At 33.2% G+C, this 20,859-nt stretch overlaps 2 protein-coding genes across 2 annotated transcripts; both read right to left on the bottom strand.

Moving 5' to 3' along the window:
• Positions 1-9,683: 9,683 nt before the first annotated feature.
• Positions 9,684-14,006, bottom strand: LOC133804585 (bifunctional aspartate aminotransferase and glutamate/aspartate-prephenate aminotransferase-like). The gene is made up of 10 exons (XM_062242735.1): positions 13,752-14,006; positions 12,525-12,762; positions 12,314-12,407; positions 12,114-12,217; positions 11,437-11,685; positions 11,229-11,342; positions 10,868-10,951; positions 10,346-10,516; positions 10,103-10,216; positions 9,684-9,959 (listed from the first exon to the last, which is right to left on the bottom strand). The coding sequence occupies exons 1-10, from the start codon at positions 13,892-13,894 to the stop codon at positions 9,819-9,821; spliced, it is 1,452 nt and encodes a 483-aa protein (XP_062098719.1). The 5' UTR covers positions 13,895-14,006; the 3' UTR covers positions 9,684-9,818.
• A 2,205-nt stretch (positions 14,007-16,211) lies between these two features.
• On the bottom strand, positions 16,212-17,659 carry LOC133804574 (uncharacterized). Its single transcript, XM_062242727.1, has one exon. The coding sequence runs from the start codon at positions 17,590-17,592 to the stop codon at positions 16,438-16,440; it is 1,155 nt and encodes a 384-aa protein (XP_062098711.1). The 5' UTR covers positions 17,593-17,659; the 3' UTR covers positions 16,212-16,437.
• Positions 17,660-20,859: the final 3,200 nt, after the last annotated feature.

The raw sequence follows: 20,859 nt of genomic DNA, 5'->3' as shown, positions 1-20,859 counted from the left end.
ATGGACTTCTCATTAATTGCACCAATTGATGGGCCCAGCCATGGGGATTCGACACATGGTGTTACCTTTTTTGAAACGTGATGCCTCGATGAGCCAAAATTTCTCCCCCCGAGTACGTCCCTTAAAATAACTCCTCTCAGTCTAAGTCTCCATTGTCTAAGGACAAGCGAAGACTTGGGGAAAAATGTTGTCCGTATTTTCACCAACTGACATGTGGCACTCATTAGAGAAGTGATTAAGCTACACATGAGCTAATGAAGTCCTTAAGAGCTCGCCTAGAGCTCCTCGAAAGGTAGGCCCTTCCCAATATGTTATGACCCGCTTCCGGAGGTGAATGTCTCCAAGTAAGGTTACGCCTCGAAGACCATTATCGTGGTCCTCCCGTTCTCTTGTTCAACTAGTCCTCCAGGCATAGGAAGTTGTCCTCGGGGCCTAGGGTGAAGTGTCAGGTTTCATGCACAGCGACCCTAGACCACCAGCAACCATGTGACAAAGTTACTGCTCCATCAAGTAGTGGTGTCGAGTCCGTACAGACGACAAGCAGCGTGTCCCAATGCGCCGCCTGATGTGGAAAAGCGTGTAGCTACCCCCTAACAGTGTCAAGGGCGTGTCTCCCCAAAAGTTTGTGGGTTGCAACCTCGGAAATGGGCCCATGGGCCCTCCACCACTTTCATTACAAGATTGTGTATTAACTAGCATGTAGACCCTAATTAATTGGGAATGTTTGTAATAAATCCTCCTTAAGGGAATTAATTGTCCTCAACCACTATAAATAGGGCTAGGGTACTCATTGTAAAGGATCCCCAACTTTTTGTATTCAGAGCATTGCTAAAACGTTGCTTGAAACTCCATAGAAGCTTGACTCCTCAAGCTCCTCAAATGATAATACAATCGCCTCATGGACTAGGGTTAATTAATAACCTAAACCATCTATTTTTTCCAGGTCTAACTAAGTAATCGGTTACCATCGCAATTGGTTCTTTTTTTTCAGATATGTTTTTTTTTCAGACCTAGCAATAACCAGTTACCTTCACAATTAATTTAGTTTATTTTTTTCATATCAGTTTTTTTTTTCAAATCTCACTAGGTAACCAGTTACACTTCAATTGATATTTTGATAATGCTACATTACAAAAAAATCAAAATTATTTTTATAGTTGTAACCAGTTTCCATGTCAACGTCACTAAAAAAAATTGACAGTGGCATACAATTACTAACACAAAAAAAATTATTTTAATAGTGTTAACTGGTTACTACAGAGAAAACGTTAATTGAAGAAGAAATATGAATAAAAAGCATAGTGATGAAAGTCTCAGTTTTTTTTTTCAAAAAAATACTGTAAAAAATTGTTTTATAAAATATGAATGATAAAAAATATTACAAATAGATTAAATTTATAAAAATAACCTCATAACATATTAAAAGTAGTTATTAAAACTGTATAAAAAAAATGATATACAAATAAAATATTACAAATATATGGGGAAAAACTCCCATAAAAATGTAAACAAAAAAATATGCCATAAAAAACGTTCGAAAAAAAAACTGCCATATTTTTCAATGTTAAAAAATCCATATTTGATGTTATTTCCTCAATATAAATAGTGTGTATCTAACGAATTTTGTTTTAACAATTTTTTTAAAAAAATTAAAATTATTATATTATTTTTTAAAAGAAATTATAGGCAATGTTTTGGTTTAATTTTTTTTAATATGTTAATATCATTATTTTGTAATATATGAACTTATTTATTTATTTAAAATTTATATAGAAATTTAAAAATATAATTAAAATAAATTAATATATTTTCTAAATAAAACTAAACATTTTACCTAGCTAGTACATATAAACACGCCTATTAAACATTACATAACACTTATTTCTAGACATGCCTATCATACAAAATAATTTATTAATACTTTTATGATAAATTGTAATATTAATTAATCATATTCAATATAAAATAAAATTTATATATGATATATATATACTTAAATGTATTGCAATGTGCCTTTCAATTTTCAAAACAGTCCAAAAAAAAGTTTTATCTTTATATATGCTTTGTTTTGCTTTCATATCTCTACGAGAGATTGCTTTGACATCTCCACGAGAGACTGCAATTGTATGACCGAAGCCACAAAGTTTCTAAGTCATTTTATGCAAACACTACATAAAAATTGAGAAATACAGTAGTAAAAGATGCATAAGCATAAGTCATACCTGATTTAACACAATTCTAACAAACAAATTATAACATATTCTACACAGATGTAACACACAAATCATATCAGAATTCACATGTATATTATGAGTAGATTTTAGTGATACTTTGTGTTAACGGGAGAGGACAAGTAGATTTTGAGTACTCTGTTATAAGGGGAGAGGCGACGAGTAGGAGTCAACTAGTGGAGATGGTTTGGTTTTGTCAAGAAAAGAAGAGCGAGAGAAAAAAAAAAAAAAAAATTGTTTTAGAGATTTTGGAAAGAAATTTTTTGTTTTCTATTTTCTTTCCTAAGTTTTTGATACTTAAATTTAATTTTAAAAAACAACCTACCAATCATTAACTATGATGGGTCTCACTAATTTTAAGTATTCAAACTCATAAAATTGGATCCAAATACCTAAATATTTTTCTTGGCTGAAGATCGGGGCTATTGGAACAACAAGTTCTTCAAGATGAACAAAACTTGACCATATAATTCACATTTGTTCGCCAACAACCCTTTTAAACATTCTGTGACTTTTCGCCCAATTTTGGAGCACCAATGTCCACCGTCACAAATTACTGTTATTTGTGTATGAAGGTAGTTTTAAAATATTTTTCTAAATTATTCTTAAGTTGAATATGGATTTTTGAAACTCTAAATATATTTGGATAAATGGTTTTAATGTTCCCATATGTTATGACTAAGTATGACATTTTAATTTCAATAAAAAAATATGAAATTTTAATAAAATAATTTATTTATTAATTTACTTAATTACTTATTGTATTATATACAGATTTATTAAATCATAGATTGTAACATATTCTTTTTCTTTATTTCAGAATAAAATATAATTTAACTATATAAATTAGAGGAAATTACATGTTATATGGAATTTTTAATAGTGTACAAAAATATGGCTTTTTTTAAAAAAAATTTTAATTTTTGGCTTTTTTTAAGAATTTTCACTTTTATGAGTTTATTTTCTCATATTTTTGTATAAAAATTGGTTTATGTCATAATTTTACTCTTAATCAAGTTTTATTAATTGGAAGGGTATGTTTGTAATTTGATTATTATTTTTTTAGCTTATTTTTATATTAAAATTTTCTTTGGTTGTTTTGCATTTTTTTTTCTTTTTTTAATATGAATTGTGTTTAAAATTATTTTTTATTTATTATAAATAATTTTTTCCTTTTTTTATTGTACGTTTTTTTTTTCAAATCATGGATAAGGTAACAAATTACTTGATTGATCTTTGACAGTTATGTAAAAAAAAATCCTAGAGCTAGGTTAAATAATATGTACCAGGAGGGGTAACCAATTATCCTTAGAGGAGTAACTTTCTGCCATAAGGGGACTAACCAGTTACCATAAGAGGGGTGACACTCATATTAAATATTAAAAGAAACATCAAATTTTAAGGAAAAAGAGGAAGAACAATTAATTAAAAAATGAAGAAGAAGTAACTATGATTTTAGTAACATAGGTAACTAGTTAGCATAAAGAACTCATAAATATACACACATATCATAATGTGAAGGTAACCAGTTACCTCCAGAAATATACACTCAAATAACGTGAAGGTAACCGGTTACCCCCATAAATATATACATAAAGAATGAGAAGGTAACCGGTTACCACAGATCTGAAGATAGAAAAAAAAATCAAATTCACCCAATTTCCCTTCTCTCATATCTATTGGATTAGCTTATACAGGATCTTTATTTATTTTCATGTATGTCTAATATCAAACAAATTAATACGAGATAGCTTAAAACATGTTTCTAAAATTGAATTCAAAGAGAAACAAATAATAGAATACTTATAGTATACGCAACATAATGAAAGAGTCATTCCTTCAGTTTCTCTAACTCTTATATCCTCTCTGTCGCAGAGTATTATCAAGAAACTGAACCGGTCCTCTATTTTCTTCACAACCTTCCAATGTATCATTAGAATCACCTAGACTAGTGTGGGCAATTCTCAACACATGAGATAGATACAGAGAAGAAGAGAAAATAATCAAAGAGGTTTAGAAAATGACTTGTGTTTAAAGAGAATCTAAAACTATCAGAAAACCAGTGATTAAACTTATCTGTCGTCTCAGAAATCTAAACTTATGACTTCTCTCTAAGCACTTCTTTTATAGACTCAATTAGGTCATTTAATTTAATTAAAAAATCAATAAAATAATAGCTATTTTGAAGCCCTAGGTCGAAATTATCATGGGCTATAGGCCCGTGAAATTTCTCATTTGATTATAAGCCCATTGGACTTAAAATCAAGGCCTGTATTATTTTCTATTGATTTAATTAATTAAATAATTATTTAAATCATTTATCAAATTAATTATTTATAATTTGAACCTTGATTTAAACTTATTTATTAATTTAGATACCAATTTATCTTAATTAATAAATCTGCCATAATTTCTCTTTTCTTCTTAAAATTACATAACTCTGTGAAACTATCCAAAATTGACCTGATCAACTTTGATAATTCTAATTGATAATTAAATCAATTAATTGAGACTATTTAGATGATTTTATCCAAGGTACAATGGGATCATGGCCCTATGAAATCAAGCTCCAATAAGTTATCATAAATCTAACAAATAAATTTACTAACTTATTAATTCCTCGTGACTCCACTATAGACTCGGAATTGCACTCTTGAATTCATAGAATGATCTATAACAAATATAGATACGCTATTAATTATCCATCGTTACAACCACAATTGTCACTCGATCCTCTATAGATGGTCTACAATGATATAGGACTAAAATACCGTTTTACCTCTCATTGTATTTTATCCTTAAAACACTTAGTTCCTTGTAAATGATATTTCAGTAAACTAATTTAATTACTGAAATGAGATCTCTATCATTTAACACCTTGAACCAAACTAAAAGGAAACCATCGTTTCACTTCTTCATCAGAAGCTATAGATGTTCATATATATGATTAACACTCCCACTCAATTATACTACAGAGTTCCCAAGATGTAAGTATGGGCTAGTCCGTAGGGTAAGCTGGTAACGAACAAGTCAAAGAACTCAAATAATACAATCAGTTAAAATACTAACCACTCAGAATTGAGATTGAATTGACCTATGGTCAACTATATGATATGACTAGAATAGATAATAACGGTATGTTTACTTATCTTATCAACTGTCAATATCGGTCATGTCCGATGTAACAAATACATCCGATATTATCTACTTTGCTAATGTTCTGGAAAGAACATAACACTGTAATGTGTAAGTAGATCATATCGTAGATTGGCGAGTCAGTGTAAATCCGGTGCACTGACTAATCATACGACTAACTTATTTTGAGCATATAATCATATTTATATTCCACTGTGATTACGTCACTATAAATAAGATTAGCTATATGCTCAAGATTTAATAGAAGTTTATATTAAACAAATAATCATGAAAATAAAACATGTGAGCAAAGTGATTAACCAAGTCAAAAAATGATTTCTATTCTTTTATTGATAATAAAATGAGATTACAAAGAATTTGGGTTTTAATTAGGGCATAAAACCCCAACACCATCTTCTTCATATAATTTTTTTTCTAGATTTGAATGTTTCCATCAAGGTAACTGGTTACTCATTCATGTTTTCATATTTTTATTAATTTTCTTTCTAAATTTTGGTGTTTGTTATAGTAAAAAGAAAATATTGAAAAAAATTGATTTGAATTTTTTTTACATATAGTGGAAAAAACTATAAAAAAAATTACAATAATAAAAGATAATAAATAAAAAAATCGTAAAATAATCTTGTAATGTTAAAATGTGTGAAAAAAAAAATGGAATGAGAAAAGAATAAGTACAAAAAATGAAAAGAAAAAAAAAAGGAAAAAAAACTTAGGAAAGAAAACTAAAAAATATGAAGAAAAAAAAAAAACAAAACAAAACAAATGATGAATGCAAAAAAATAGATGAATGAATAAAAATGAAAAGAAGAAGAAGAAAAAAAATAATGCAAAAATGGAAAGAAAATAAATATGAATGAAAAAATTGGTAGAAAAAAAAAAGAAAGAAAAAAAAACTCATGTGTGAAAAAAGAAAAAAAAATAGAAGGAGAAAATAATAAATACAAAAATGAAGAAAAAAATAGAAGGAAAAAATGAAAAAGAAAAAAAAAAGAGGAAAGAAAATTGAAAAAATATGAAAAAAAAAAAACAAAACAATACAAATGAAATAAAAAAAAATAGATAAATGAATATAAATGTGAAGAAGAAGAATGAAAAAATGGAAAGAAAAAAAAAAGAATGCAAAAGTTGGCAGAAAAAAAATGAAAAATGAAAAAATAAGTTAGGAAAAAAAGAAAGAAAAAATAACTGAAGAAATAAGGAAAAAATGAATAAAAAAATAAAATAAATTACCTTCAAAATCAAAGAAAGCATAACTATGATAAAAAAAATGTCATTTTCATATTTTAATTAGCTACTAATTGTGTTTCTCATATTTACATTTTTTGTTTAATAAATTTTCTCATACAAATTAAAAAATATATAATTCTCATATTTTTGTACCTCAACCTATGCATCCGGTATTTACACACACCTTTCTGTTTCAGTAGTGGTCTGAGTCGTAATTCTACTTTATTGATTTTATTTCTCTAATGGAAGCTTCTTATCTCGGGCCGAATGTGCGGGCTCGGGGCTCCAACTAATCTAGCATCGCCTACTGGCAGGCTTTCGATTGCTAATACGAGGAGCAGGAGGTGTTAAACCCACTCATCTTCCAGTTCCCACCTCCTGGGCGAGACAAGCTACATTTAGCTAGGAGCCTCTTTTCCTTCTGCCCAGCTCCCCGAAAACAACGTTCGACTTGCATGTGTTAAGCATATAGCTAGCGTTCCTTCTGAGCCAGGATCAAACTCTTCTTTTGAGTATGATTGGGCCCTGCAGTGAGTCAAGCAAGAAAGCAAATCCACCTTATTTTAAGACAAAGAAGATAAAAAAACAAAACTATAGTGGCTAGGAAAGCCCCGGAGATTCTATGGGAAATTGGAAACGTCGAAGTGAGTTATGGCTTATAAATAGGAAGCCCAGTGTGCTTCTTTCACAACATGCTCTGGTCCCGGGTGTCTTCCAGTGGTCTTCTAGCGTTAGAAGAAGTCGAGTCCGTCCCGGACATCTACAACGTCCTCCCACGCTTTTTTTTGTATATAGGACAAACTGAAGGTCAGGCCCTATCTTATCCCGAACCACTAGTCTTTAGCAGCTCTATTCGATAGATGTGGATTGACAGATTATGGGTCCCTAATTGGACAGGCGGCTAGCACTACTACGACTGGCACTATGACTCGTTACCTGGAAGTGCCTCGTCATACCACCCACGGAAGTTCCCTTGGTCTGACCTCGGGGTCACATTAGACTGGCGCTACTATTACGGCTGACGCTGCTACTTGCACTACTAATAGCTCGAACTCTATGAAAAGGTAGAAGTTCATTCCCGGCTAAGTTCTTCAAGAAAGAGGGCGGAGAGGAGATTCCGCTTCAATCAAGGATTTCCGCTGTTCGAGCTATCTCCTCATCAAGTAATTCAGTAGTCGAGGATTCTGCTATAGCCTTAGGAATAGGGTACGAATCGGCTGTGGGAATTCTTGCTTAAGCATTCTCCGCGAAACCATTAGTATGGCATCTAGTAGAAAGCCCCTTCATAAGGTTAGGCAATTACCGAACCACTAAATATCTCCTATCTAGCTTAGTTTATTACAAAGAAAGAGCTGTTCGAACCTGTTTTAGGGTTCAGAGCCCAGAGGTGGGTCCCACCGCGTTCTAGACCACGATTCTTTACAGAAATGAGTAATTTGAGGGTGAGTTGAGCAGTTCTTAGCTTTCTAATTCATAGATTGCCTGAGAGGAAGTCTAAGGTGTCAGCTTCAAGTGGACAGCTTTCTTCCTTTTCGAGGTGTATTCAGTGAGCATCATCAGATGGGGCAGAAGATGTCGCAGTGGATTCACGCCTTGTCTCTGTTCCTGCTTCAAGCTGAGTAGCCAAATACCTTGGGTGAAAGCTTAAGTTAAGGAACAAAGCCCCAATCGATCTAAAAGATTAGGGACTCCCTGCATCGAGCTTCTTGCCCAACCCCATTCCTAAACTACCCAAAGAATATAAATATTTTAGGGATTCTATCGCATCAAAAGTCTCGTATCGACTAACCTTGTATTCCTTTAGAATAGGTTTTGGTTAGAAGAGATCTGGTGCTTTAGTTGCTTTGCCAGTCATAATATTTACTGCTTGACTCAATAGGAATTCCAAGGTAGCAGCAAACAATGCCCGCACACGTATTTCGATACTTTCACGCCCCTCTGGAACTTCTTTCTCGTGGATCTATGCTTTAGAAAGTGTCATCCAAGGGCGAACACAGATAATAAGAATCAAAGGGGAACGCTTTAGTATTCGATAACAGGGCTTTCGTATTCAATAGTTGGAGGTCGATTAGGAGAACTGCTATGTCACTACAGGGTATACTCTTCCTCATGTTTCATTATTCATATTTTATGTCCTGGGACATAGATATTCTAGATACCCATTATGAATCGCCAAAGTCTTCCTACTTCTCCATTGTTCCAATCAAATCCGAAAAATGAGAAATCAATCAAAAGTCAGTGGACCTGAATTGAATCATGACTATATAAGCTATTCTGATATTTAGATTCGATATAGATGAAATCGTGGAAGCGGACCTTTGATTTCCTTGGACTTTTCTGACAAAATCAACCAAGCCTAATCGGTCACAACATGTTGTTGATATTGATTGAGTTTCAGGGACTTTCGCTGAGTGAATCCATCCATAAACCTAGACCCCCCTTTGTAACCAAAGCCTCACGACAACATCCAAAGGATATAAAATTTATATTTTTTTAAAATTCCCCGCAAATTAATATAATTGCAGTATTGGGTTGTGACAAATTCTGTTAGTATAAAGTTGCCTGATAAACGTATCATCAAATGTCAATTAATAGTACAATTAATTTATTTTTAAACTTGACTATTTATGGAGCATTTGAAGAAAATTAAAAGTCAAGAAAAAAAACCATATTACATACAAAAGTGTGACAAATTGACTAATTGTTATCATTAGGATAGTTAAGAATTAATCTGGATCATACACATGTCAGGCACTGAACAGAGTTTACTAAGGCCATCTACTTAGTTACGATTAGCTAAAACTATAAATCATATACATAAACCAATTCTACAAAATTCATTATTTAGTAAATAACTTTCTCCTCAATATTATCATTGTTCTCCTCTTGTCTTCTTCCTTCGAAATGATTCGTAAAGCGAATAGTTATAAACTTATAATAACACTTGTTTTTAATAATATTCAGAACAAAAAAGCCTTAAAATGATTATGTAGTCAAAGAGAGTAGAAAGCAACAGAATCATTGGAACAATGTATTAAAAACACAACTCAGAGACATCTGAAGTTCATGTAAAGTCAATCAACAGAACAATCGAAATTTTATTTTATATGCCACCAAGGTTGTCATTTTACAACCATAAATAATTATTACAAAGTACAAACTTTCGAACTTAAATAAATCACGAAGATCAGCACCTGTCATGAGTTAAACAAGGGCCGGACGCTTAAGAGGAATCATTGCCTTCTTAATTCTTTCAAAAGCTGCTTGGAGGGTGGTGAGGGATGTAGCATAAGAGATTCGAATGCAGCTATCATCTCCAAACGCACTCCCTGGGACTGCTGCAACCTGTAAAGCAAAGGGATAACCTATTATAAAGAACACGAGAAGTAGCTATTTTACTTTTTACTTTTTATTTTTGAAAGCTTCACTAGCCTAATCTGAAACTATCACTTTTTCGATATCCCTAAGTGTTTTGATTATTAGCTTACCTGGCCCTTGTCTAGAAGGTAACGGCAAAGAGACTCCGAATCATCTATTCTTCCAAATCCTTCAGCCTCTGCTCCATAGTAAGAGCTGAAATCAATGAAGAGATAGAAAGCTCCCTGCAAAAAAAAAAATAATAATAATAAAATGCGTGAGATTGTATAAAAAAAATGCACACTACAGAAAAAGCATAAAAAAAGTGTAGTAATGAAGCAGGTGAAAAGACTAAATTACGTTTAAGTTGTTACCTGCGGTTCTGCGATTTTAACACCCTCCATCTTACCAAAGCTTTGGACCAAGAAATCCCGCCGCTCTCTGAATGCTTTGACCATGATAGCAACTTCCTCCCCACCAGCATAACCCAGTCCTAAGGCAGCAACAGCCGCTTTCTGTGATATACTACAGGCACCTGATGTGAACTACATTAATAAAAATGAAATTAGTCCAGTCTTTCCACTAATAATTCTTCCCAATCTCTACCTACTTGCAATGCAGGAGAGGAAAAGGGACGCAACAATTTATTCCATAAATTCTCAAAGGAAAAAATATACGAACTTCTAAACAGAAAACACTAAAATTCTCCTCATATCACTCAAAATTCTCCTTGCCTCATTTCATTGTTCTCAGAAAGAAGATGAGACAGTCAGACAAATGGAAAATATGTAGAATGTGCCAGGCCGTACGTGAAAAAATGGAAATAGTGAAATGACAATAAAAATGGAATGACACTTGCAAATAACAGAGCAGATAAAAATGGATCATAGATATACCTGACTCTGTAGCTTTCCACATGCTGTAATAAAATGTTTAGGACCAGCAACATATCCAAGCCGCCAACCAGTCATAGCAAAAGCCTGCATAATATAATTTTCTGAAAATCAAACTTTATGATATATCTGAAATATGTAGTTATTTTATAATGACCAAATTTTCTAAAAGCCATCGTTTTACATCTTGACCAATTATACTAAGTGCATCCATTGAATGGAATGAAACACAAGACCAATATGAAAATAAAATAATATAAGTTGCCTTAGAAAAGCCATTTTTATACTAGGTATTAGAAATAGGTGCATCCATTCAATGGAATGAAAGACAAGACCAATATGAAATTGAAATAATATAAGTTACCTTAGAAAAGCCATTGACTGTAAGTGTCCTCTCCCACATGCCCGGCAGAGATGCAAAACTTGTATGAGTTGCTGGCCTGTAAATTATGTGTTCATATATTTCATCTGAAACAACCTGAAAAGACAGCCAAATATATTTCAGAATTTACATGTGAATAGGTAACATGAGAACATTCAATTACAAGCTTTGAAGGTCTAGTGTGAAGTACCAAAAGCCTGGGATGCCTTGCAACAATTTCAGCAATCTCTTCAAGCAATTTCTTTGGGTAAACAGATCCTGTTGGGTTGGATGGAGAACAAAGAATCAATAGTCTTGACTTTTCAGTGAGTTGGGATTCAAGAACCTTTGGGTCCAACAGAAAATTTTCCTCAATCTTTGTTGAAAGAATCACAGGTGTTGCATCAGCCAGCCTTGCCATCTCTGGGTAGCTCACCCAATATGGAGCTGGAATTATAACCTGAAATATTCATTCATCCGTAAAAGTGAAACATAGATTTCAACCCTTAAATGCAAATCTTCAGAATAAACTATTTATACATCATGTAAATAAAACATAGATGGAAATGCTAAGATTTGAAGTTTCAGTAATTTCCCACTGATGGTTCCAAATTGTGTAAGCAGCAAATGAATAAGAACAATAATCGCTAAGTTCAACATGAATGGGTATCAAATCTCAACGAATTCTCTTCTTTCTCTCTCTCTTAGCTCTACATCACACAAACTAAAACAGAAAAAAAAATTATACAATCACAACAGAAACACAAGATTCTCCTGTTAACAAAAACAAAACAGAACAAGCTTTTCACAATCACAACAGAACAACGTTTGGTGACACTTTCTAGATAAAACAAGCTGCTCAATTTTTAATATTATAAAGTACTTCACCTCGTCTCCCGGGGCACAAACTGCAAGCACTACTTGTGTAATACTCTGCTTGGCTCCATTGCTAACTAGAATCTGATCAGGTGTGTAAGAAATTCCATTTTCCTCTGCAAAGTTGATCAACTATTAGAACCTTAAAACTTGCAGCCCATACGCAATAGTCAAAATATTGAACTTTTTTCCCCACAACTGCAGTTGCTAACCTTTAAGCTTATGACATATTGCTTCTCGGATTTCTAAAGTTCCAGCGTTCGGAGTATACCTCGTGTACCCTTCACGAATTGCATTTATCCCAGCCTAATTTTCAGTTTCCAGTAAAGAAAAAGAAATCATTAATTGGCATTACTAAAAAGAAAGAACTATTATATTTTAGAAACTGCTATAATACTAGTACACAGGGAATCGATAAGGTACCTCTGCTATCACAGTTGGAGTATCAAAGTCAGGTTCTCCAGCTGCTAATTTAATAACAGGAACACCAGCTTGAGCAAGACTTGTGGCCAAGTCGGATATAGCAACAGTCTTTGAAGGTTTTAAAGAATTTACTCGGGGGCTTAAGGAGATATCAACTTCCTGTTGATCAAGATTATTCACTGCTTTCACAACTGCACTCAATCTATGTGACGCTACCTGTCTTGAAGACTCTGCAGATCTATATAACAAACAGTTAAAACCACATAATACAATGTACTTTCCAACATCACTGAATTAACACACACATATTTAAATATATATAAAATCTTAAGATGTAATCCCCTTTGGAACAAAAAGGGGATCAGTCACACTTCATGTAAATTAGTAAAAATAATCAACAGGGCAATGTAAATTTGTACTAAAGCAATGCAATAGATTGTTATTATTGCTTCATTTTATGTATGAACTTACATTTTTGCAATTGTGTTTAACACAGATACTTTACTTCAGTTCAACACCAATTAAGAATACTCTCGAGTCCTGAGACTCTTGTAGCATAGTTCTTTAGGATTCTAGCTTAGATAACTATTGAAACTTTACACACATGCTATATTTACCTGGCCTCCAAGCTCAAGTATCTTGCTTACAAAAGTTGTGTTTCCCTTCCTAACAACTATAACTTCGATCAAGAATATTCCTCACTCCATCTTATGCCATAATCTCTAGGATGCTAGGCTGCAAGCCCATTTGGCATTAATAACAGCTAACTACTTGGGCCAAGCTCAACCTTGGCTATAAATAGATATAAGATTATAATAGTTTGTTTGCTATTTCCATCGGGTAGTATGACTGTTAAAAAATGTGTGGTTATTCGAGTCTTGTTTTCTCTTACATCTATATATCACTAATCATGGAAGTTATTTTCTCGTGTTCAAACGTGTCGTTGTCAACAAAACTTACATATTAACGTTGATGTTTACTAAATTTTAACTTCAAATCGAACAAGTTGCCTTGCTCAAATGTATATAATTGATTAAAATTCACGATGACCTAGAAGGGAACGGTTCTGTTGACATATATGTACATAGAATCAAAAATTAAGACTTTTGGTTGACTATAATATTTTCCTTTAGCCAAAAACTGAAACACACAATTTTCGTTTAAATTGAGGAATCGCCAGAAAAGAAAAATGGAGGTATAGAAAGGGGAAGAAGGAAAGAAAGTTACTTGAGAGGAAGACCAGCGAGCTGATAAGGGAAAGATAAAGATCTGAAGCAGTGGCTCTCAGGTCCCGAATTGGCCGCGCGAGATCGGTTACTGAAACCTGAACGAGCCACGATTGAAGAGCAGCTCTGTACCGAATTCGCCATTGGAGATGACAATGGCAATGGCGGCCTTGAAGGTTTGGTTGAGTTTCGGTTAGGTGGGTGGGTGTGGGTGTGTGTGTGAGTGGGTTTAAATAAAAACTAGGCTGAAGTAACCTTTTAAAGAGCAAAACGAAAGGGAAGAGAGAAGTGGGGTTGGTGGGTAGGAACTTAGGAAGCAATTTTGTATATTTTTTTTCAGTTAAGAAAAAAGGTTGGTGGTAATAATAGTATTAGTTAGTCAGTTTATTCATCGGTAACGCTTTTGGTCTTGATCAACGGTCCAGATTAGCGAAGCAAACTACGATGAGTAGATGGGTTCACCAATTTTAGTAATGACACAATGTTGACTACATAATATAGGGCCCCTTTGATAGGTGGATGCTTGGAATATATTTTTAATATATAAACTATAGTATTAGTTAGAGTTCTTCTGTGACTTGTATATAAAATTTTGCATTGTTTAGACCAATTGTTTTTATATTTAAATGTGCATGTGGGTTATATGATTTTTATTATGAGTGTAATCAGCGTTTATAGAGCAATTAACTCTGGTGTGTTATGCAGTCAAATCTTTTTTTTTTTTTAAATAGAATGTTTATTAAACACCTAGAGACTTATAATGACTGAAATTTTTTTAAAATAATATTAATTCATAAAACTATAGGTGCATGTGGATATAATTAATCCGGATCCCACAGTATTATTAGAGGAAACTAGACATTCAGTCTCCACGAAAAAGAAAACTAATCGTGTCACACAATGCTCATACAAAATCAAAACGAGGCTCAAATCACTAAATTGATAATTAAATCTCAATGTCTATTTTTTGTAAAATCTCATAACTATATTAGGGAGAATTTGTCAAAAAAAAAAAATATTAGAGAAGAAAGGGGGAGCCGGGAAGGGAGGAATTGATTATCAGTGGCAGTAGACAAAACTAACTAGTCTTTTGAATATGAACGAGTACCAACTACTCACTATAGACTTATTATAAAGGCAAGAAAGTGGGGGAAAGGGAAAGTCTGTTGTCTTCAGCTCATTCAATATAGTAGGCGCAAAAAAATACATATATATATATATAATTACACGAGCTATATTTACGTATTCTGATCAATTTCCAGGATTGACACACAAAATTACTTTATATTTGACCAAGTAATTGATTGCAATCAGAAGTCGTCACTTAATTTGCTTGTTCTACTTTTTTCCAAATTCTCGTGCCTTGCCTTCACCAATCGGCAATCACACTTCACCTACCATAGATTTTCATTTTCACTCTTCTATTCTGTCTCTTTTTTACTTTTAAACAAGTTATTAACATTCCAAAAGCCAAGGAATTATTATAGAGCCCTTTTAATGTGAAGAGGTTGTATGCCCTATCGCCAGTCAGAATCACCGGTTGAAGACAGAATTCATGTCCATATAGCGAATCACTTATCTTAGCAGCTTAGTCATGAAGGTTTTCTTCTATACAAGGCTGCTTGTGTACACTCTAGTATTCGCAATCACAGCTTATTTTCTTCCTGGTCAGTCAGGACTCAGTAATCATCAATTTTTTTATCCAATACGAGACGAACAAAAATATCTTCTAAGCATATACATATATCATGTTCTAGTTAGTACTTCGTTATCAATGAATTCCACCAATTCCAGTGCAACCTGTTAAGAAAAATTGCCAAGGCTTCTTCAAAAATCTGTTACTAATTGTGGGAGGGCTGACGACATAAATAGGTGTCGCCCTGGCATTTTCACCCGTTATCTCATCTTATATCAAAGCTTATTACATAATCAAATGTCAACATTTGCGTGTCTTAAGGTTCAGATCCTTATTAGACAACAAAAATGGAGTCTTGAACAGCATCAACCCATGGTTAGCAATCACCCGAACTAAGATATCAATGATAACAAGGGGGAAATTTTTTACAAAACCTAAACAAAGTTCACCAGGAGATTACACAGAGAAGACAATAAACTATAGCCCACGGTAAAGAGGGTGATGAAACAATAAGAGTGCTACAGTTGTCTAACATGTTGAATTCCCAGACTAGTTCACTACGTACTTGAACTTGTAGCCAAGCTCAACAAGATAATTCAACAATCCGAAGCATAAACGAACTATAATCTCATCTTGTACATTAATTGTTACAATGACATATGAAATATTAAAATCCTAGTATTGGAAGACAGATCCACATACAACATCCTCACAGAACAACTATAAACGAACTGCCCTATGAGCTTCTCAAGCATCATCCATCACAGGAAATTCATTTCGTATTAGAAGGCATACCATGAATTGAAACACAGAAAACGAATAGGATACAACAACAGCAAAAAGTAATCCGATACACCAGAAGCAATACAAATTTCACAGTTCAAAAACCGCGAGAAGCAAGCGACGATAGACCAAAGAGTTGAATAATTTATTATCTCAAATACAGAGAATGGAAATCAAATCGATCCATCTAGTAGTGTCAATCCATTGTATATACTCAAAAAAAATGTATAAATTAGCTCAAAATGAAAAACATTCCACTAAAACTACCTTAAATCCGAGTACATGACGAATCAAAATCATCAGGTGCAACTCTGGCAATCCAGTTACTCAACGTCCTCTTAATATCGGAGTGATTAACATAAGCCAACTCATACATACTACACAAATTCACAACAAGAGTCTCATTCAAAGCCACCGTAGGTACCCTTTCAAGTGCATTCTCCAGAACTTTAATGGAATCAGACAAATCCCTTAAGTACATTAAGCAAAGAGCTTTGTTATTGACAGCCACAACGTCAGAATGATCCCGCTCAATGCACTCATCGTACTCCCTCACAGCCGAGACATAATCCTTGCCAACCAAATAAACCAATGCCTTGTTCCTATTCACAAGGCTCTTAAACTGGATTTCGCTCAACGACCCATTACTTTTCTCGCTTTCCTTCATCAAACCCTCGACCTGATTAAACATATTCTTCGCACCCTCCAAATCCCCAATTTGCATCTGAATGTAACCTAGCTTCGAAAACAAAATTGGGTCTGAACCATCTCGCTTAAGCAAATCTTTGATCAATCTCAAACACACGGAGAATTCTTTGCTGCTAAGATGAAGCCCGATAATGGAGTTCGTCACGAAAAACTCCCTCTTCTTCCACGCCCTCACAGAGACATTCAAACCCTCTGCATTCTCCTTCTCGCTTACCTTCGTCCGTACAAAGTCAAGTAGGACGTAGAGGCGGTCCAGCCCATCTTGACGGCGGCCCAATTTGGCGGGAACTATGGCGTGGAGCCACCGGAGGGAGAAAGGGACCATGGATCCAGACCGATTCGGGTAAACATTCGGGTAAGTCTCGTAGCGGTACTGGGATCCATCGAGATCTTCGACGGTATCAAGCTCGGTAGAGGCTTCAGAGAAACGACGTAGTTTCATAAGGGCAAGCACGTTGAAGGATAGGTAGGTTAGGTGATCATGGGGCTTCTGTAGGAGGGAAAGGGTTCGGGCACGGCCGACCTTGTCAAGTACGGACCGCCACGAGCCGCGGAGAGCGAGGTCTTGGAGAGAAGCGAGCTCGTGGCTGAGATCGTTGAGCGATCCGAACTGGTCCGTCAGCGGATCAGTAGAGAGAGTTAGGGTTTCGAGATCGGTAGTTAGGATTTGGACATCGACGGACTGAGTTGGGGGATTGGGTGAGTCAGACTCCATTTCTGAATCGCCGGGAGTCTGAAATTCTGTGATGGGGAATGTTTAAGGGAAATGTTTATTAAATGTTAAAGTGAAAATTACACCTTAAATAAAGGATTTTTTTCATAAATATGTCTTTAATTTCAAAAACAAATTCAATTTTACTTAAGGATTTAAAAAATGAAAATTTCATGTTTTTACTATAATTCTTTTTTTTTTTTTTAATTTAATTTTCTTGCTACTTTTCTTTTATTTTTCTTACTGTCTTGATTTTTTTTTTTTTTTTTTGTCCTTTTTACAAATCAATCTTCCTATTTTAAAGTTATTTTGTATTTACTTCTATTTAAAAATTTTAGTCATCTATATAAATTTAGTAAAATAATTAATTATAAAATCATACAACTGAATATAATTTTATTCTAATTTACAATATATTTACTAAAAAAAAATCATCAAAGAATAAACATATTTGATCAAATAAAAATTACAACAAATAAATAAATAAAATATTTTCACTTCAATTATTATTATACCAAAAGTAAAATATATATATATATTACATATTCAATTTTTAGATTTTCTACCAAATAATTATTCAATTTTATATAACTCAAATATAATTAACGGACAATACATTCAATCACATTTTTATAAATATATTTTCAGACACTAAATCTAGATTATTTTTTCAGAATCATACTCTTTCAAAATATAATTTTTAAATCACTAACCAATCATGCCCTAAAAAATATAACTTTAATTTAGAAAAAAAATTAAAATTAATGACAATGCAATATTGTTATGAATTTAATCAATGCACTACTATTAAATTTTAATTTATCAATATAATTAAATTTTACTTTCAGCTGAACCGATCACGTATTCAATTTTTTTTATATTTTCAAATTTAATACCAATCACAGATTTAGTTTTTTAAAACTCAAAAACAGTTTACTGACATTGAATCAATCACATTTTCGAAAACATGTTTTTAGTCACTAAATTCAGATTTTCATTTCAGAATCTCACTTTTCAAAATTACAGTTTTCTAATCGCGAACCAATCAGACCCTAAACTTTTTTTAATTTGTATGGATAAATTTAGTTAAAAAAATCGGATTATAGGGAAAGTTATCCCATATTGGAAAAAATAATAAACAAAAACACATCTGCCAAATAGAAGTGTATTATAGTAATTAAAGTTGCAAATACTCATTTGCCGAAATTTGAGTCGACCAAAACCATCCCCAACATTAATTTTTTCTTCAGCAATGACACCCATCTCCGGCAACACCTTTCACCTCCGGCAACAACTTCAAATCTTTGAAGAGATCCTCAAGATCCGATCAAAATCAACAATCAAAATCAATTCCAGCGACAATCACAAACCTCCAGCCAACTCCGATCGACAACCTCCAGCAACAATCGACAACCTCCAATCGATTCTGCTGCACTCTTCGACATCTCCGACAACGTGCATCTCCGACGACGTGCTTTTCCAGCATCCAAGCAACAAAGGTTTGTAAAATCTTGCTCTGTCAATTCCTATTTTAATCTCATGTTCTTCAACTTCAAATCTATTAAGTTCCTAATTTTTCTACATATTCTGGAACCATTAATTTCATAAATTTCTCATAGTTATTTTACTGATTATAATGATAATGATGAAGTTCATGATGTGCATTTGAAAAAAAAAATTATTAACTTAAAATTTGAAAAAAAAATATTTAAACCTACTAATATGGTTACATTCATTGACCAAAAATAGACAAAAAAAAAAACAAGAACTATGATTATTTTAGATTATAATTTGTCTTTTCAATAAAAAATCATTTGATATTGGTCTGAATTCTAAATATCAAAACATTCAATAACAACAAAGTAACCAGTTACCTTGAAACTGTCATTTTTTTCAATTAAGTTTTTCAGTAAGGTATGTAATTGCAGACTAAAGTAACCAGTTACCTTCACCAGTTACAACCAATTAACTCCTTAAAAATTTGCAAAATTTTACAGGTATGGAAAATACTACTTCTTTGGTTCAATTTGGAGGCAAGTGGAATAAAAAAAAACGAGTATGAAGGGTACACAATAACTGGGATATTGATTCCACCAAATTGTTCTCTTGACAACTTTGTGAATTTTATGAAACAGGAGATAAAGGAAACAAGAGCAACCATTGAAATTTATTATCAAGTAGCCAAAGGAACACCACCAATGAAGGTTGAACCAGACGATTCAGTGTTATTCTACATGGAAATAAAGAAAAAAGTTGCTGCAAAAATAACAGAATTACCATTGGGTGTAACTATAGTTCAAGAATCAAGTGGTGAAAATAACATTCTTCAACTAGCAAATCAGAAAGCTACAACAGAAAAAATGGAGGTGGGAACATTATTAATGTAAGCAAACAAAGCTTCTATCAATGAACATATGTTACTTGAAGAAGGAATGTCAAGCACAACAAATGAGGGCATCAATGTGGCATACATACCTCACCTTGCTGAAGAAGCAACTGATTTTATAATTGAAGACAATACAAAAAGAAAAAAGAAATTGGAGGAAATCCAAATAGTAATGTCTTGGAAGTTTGGTTCAAAAGTGAGTTTGGAACAACTCAAATAATGCAAACGGAACATTTACAAAAGTGTCTACAACAATAGAAAATGAGTTGAGACATGACATTGTTTAAAAAATGAAGTATGAGGTATGCAACTAAACTTATTCTTACTATTTTTTAATTTGTCAGTGGATGGTAACCAGTTACCTTGTGTAACAGCAAAAAAAAAAAGCAATAAACTACACAGAGAGGGAACAGGATACCTTCAACATTAATTGTACATAAGTGTTTATTATTTTATTCTAATTCATGACAGAAGTATTTTCACGTCTTGCAAACACAATAGAATATCAAGTTCGTGATGAAAATGGAATCAATTTCACAGTAAATATACACAATAGAACATGTACTTGTAATAGGTTTCAAGAAGATGAAATGCCTTGTGGGCATGCAGTCGTTGTAATTGCAAAGAGAAACTTGGGAGTGTATGATTACTGTGCAAAGTTTTACAAAACAGAAACTTTGAAAGCATTGTATGAAGAAAATGTTCATCATTTGCCCCATAAAGATGAATGGAATCTCCCACAACACTTAGACATAGTGGTGCTCCCTCCAAAGGTGACAATCCCTGTAGGAAGACCAAGAAAGAAAAGAATAAGATCAAGAGGAGAACCAAAAGTAATAATCACTTATGGAAAATGTGGCCAACCAGGACATAACAGGAAGACT

This window comes from Humulus lupulus, chromosome 1 (assembly GCF_963169125.1).
Source record: "Humulus lupulus chromosome 1, drHumLupu1.1, whole genome shotgun sequence".
Lineage (NCBI taxonomy): Eukaryota > Viridiplantae > Streptophyta > Magnoliopsida > Rosales > Cannabaceae > Humulus > Humulus lupulus.
The sequence above is the reverse complement of the archived record's forward strand: the minus strand, read 5'-3'. Positions and strand labels throughout refer to the sequence as shown.

Coding starts and splice junctions, on each gene's coding strand:
- LOC133804585 (XM_062242735.1), bottom strand. CDS start 13,894: ATGGCGAATTCGGTACAGAGCTGCTCTTCAATCGTGGCTCGTTCAGGT. Junction 12,218..12,313: donor AATATGTCATAAGCTTAAAG/GTTAGCAACTGC, acceptor TCAACTTTGCAG/AGGAAAATGGAATTTCTTAC. Junction 10,952..11,228: donor CAGTCAATGGCTTTTCTAAG/GTAACTTATATT, acceptor TATATTATGCAG/GCTTTTGCTATGACTGGTTG.
- LOC133804574 (XM_062242727.1), bottom strand. CDS start 17,592: ATGGAGTCTGACTCACCCAATCCCCCAACTCAGTCCGTCGATGTCCAA.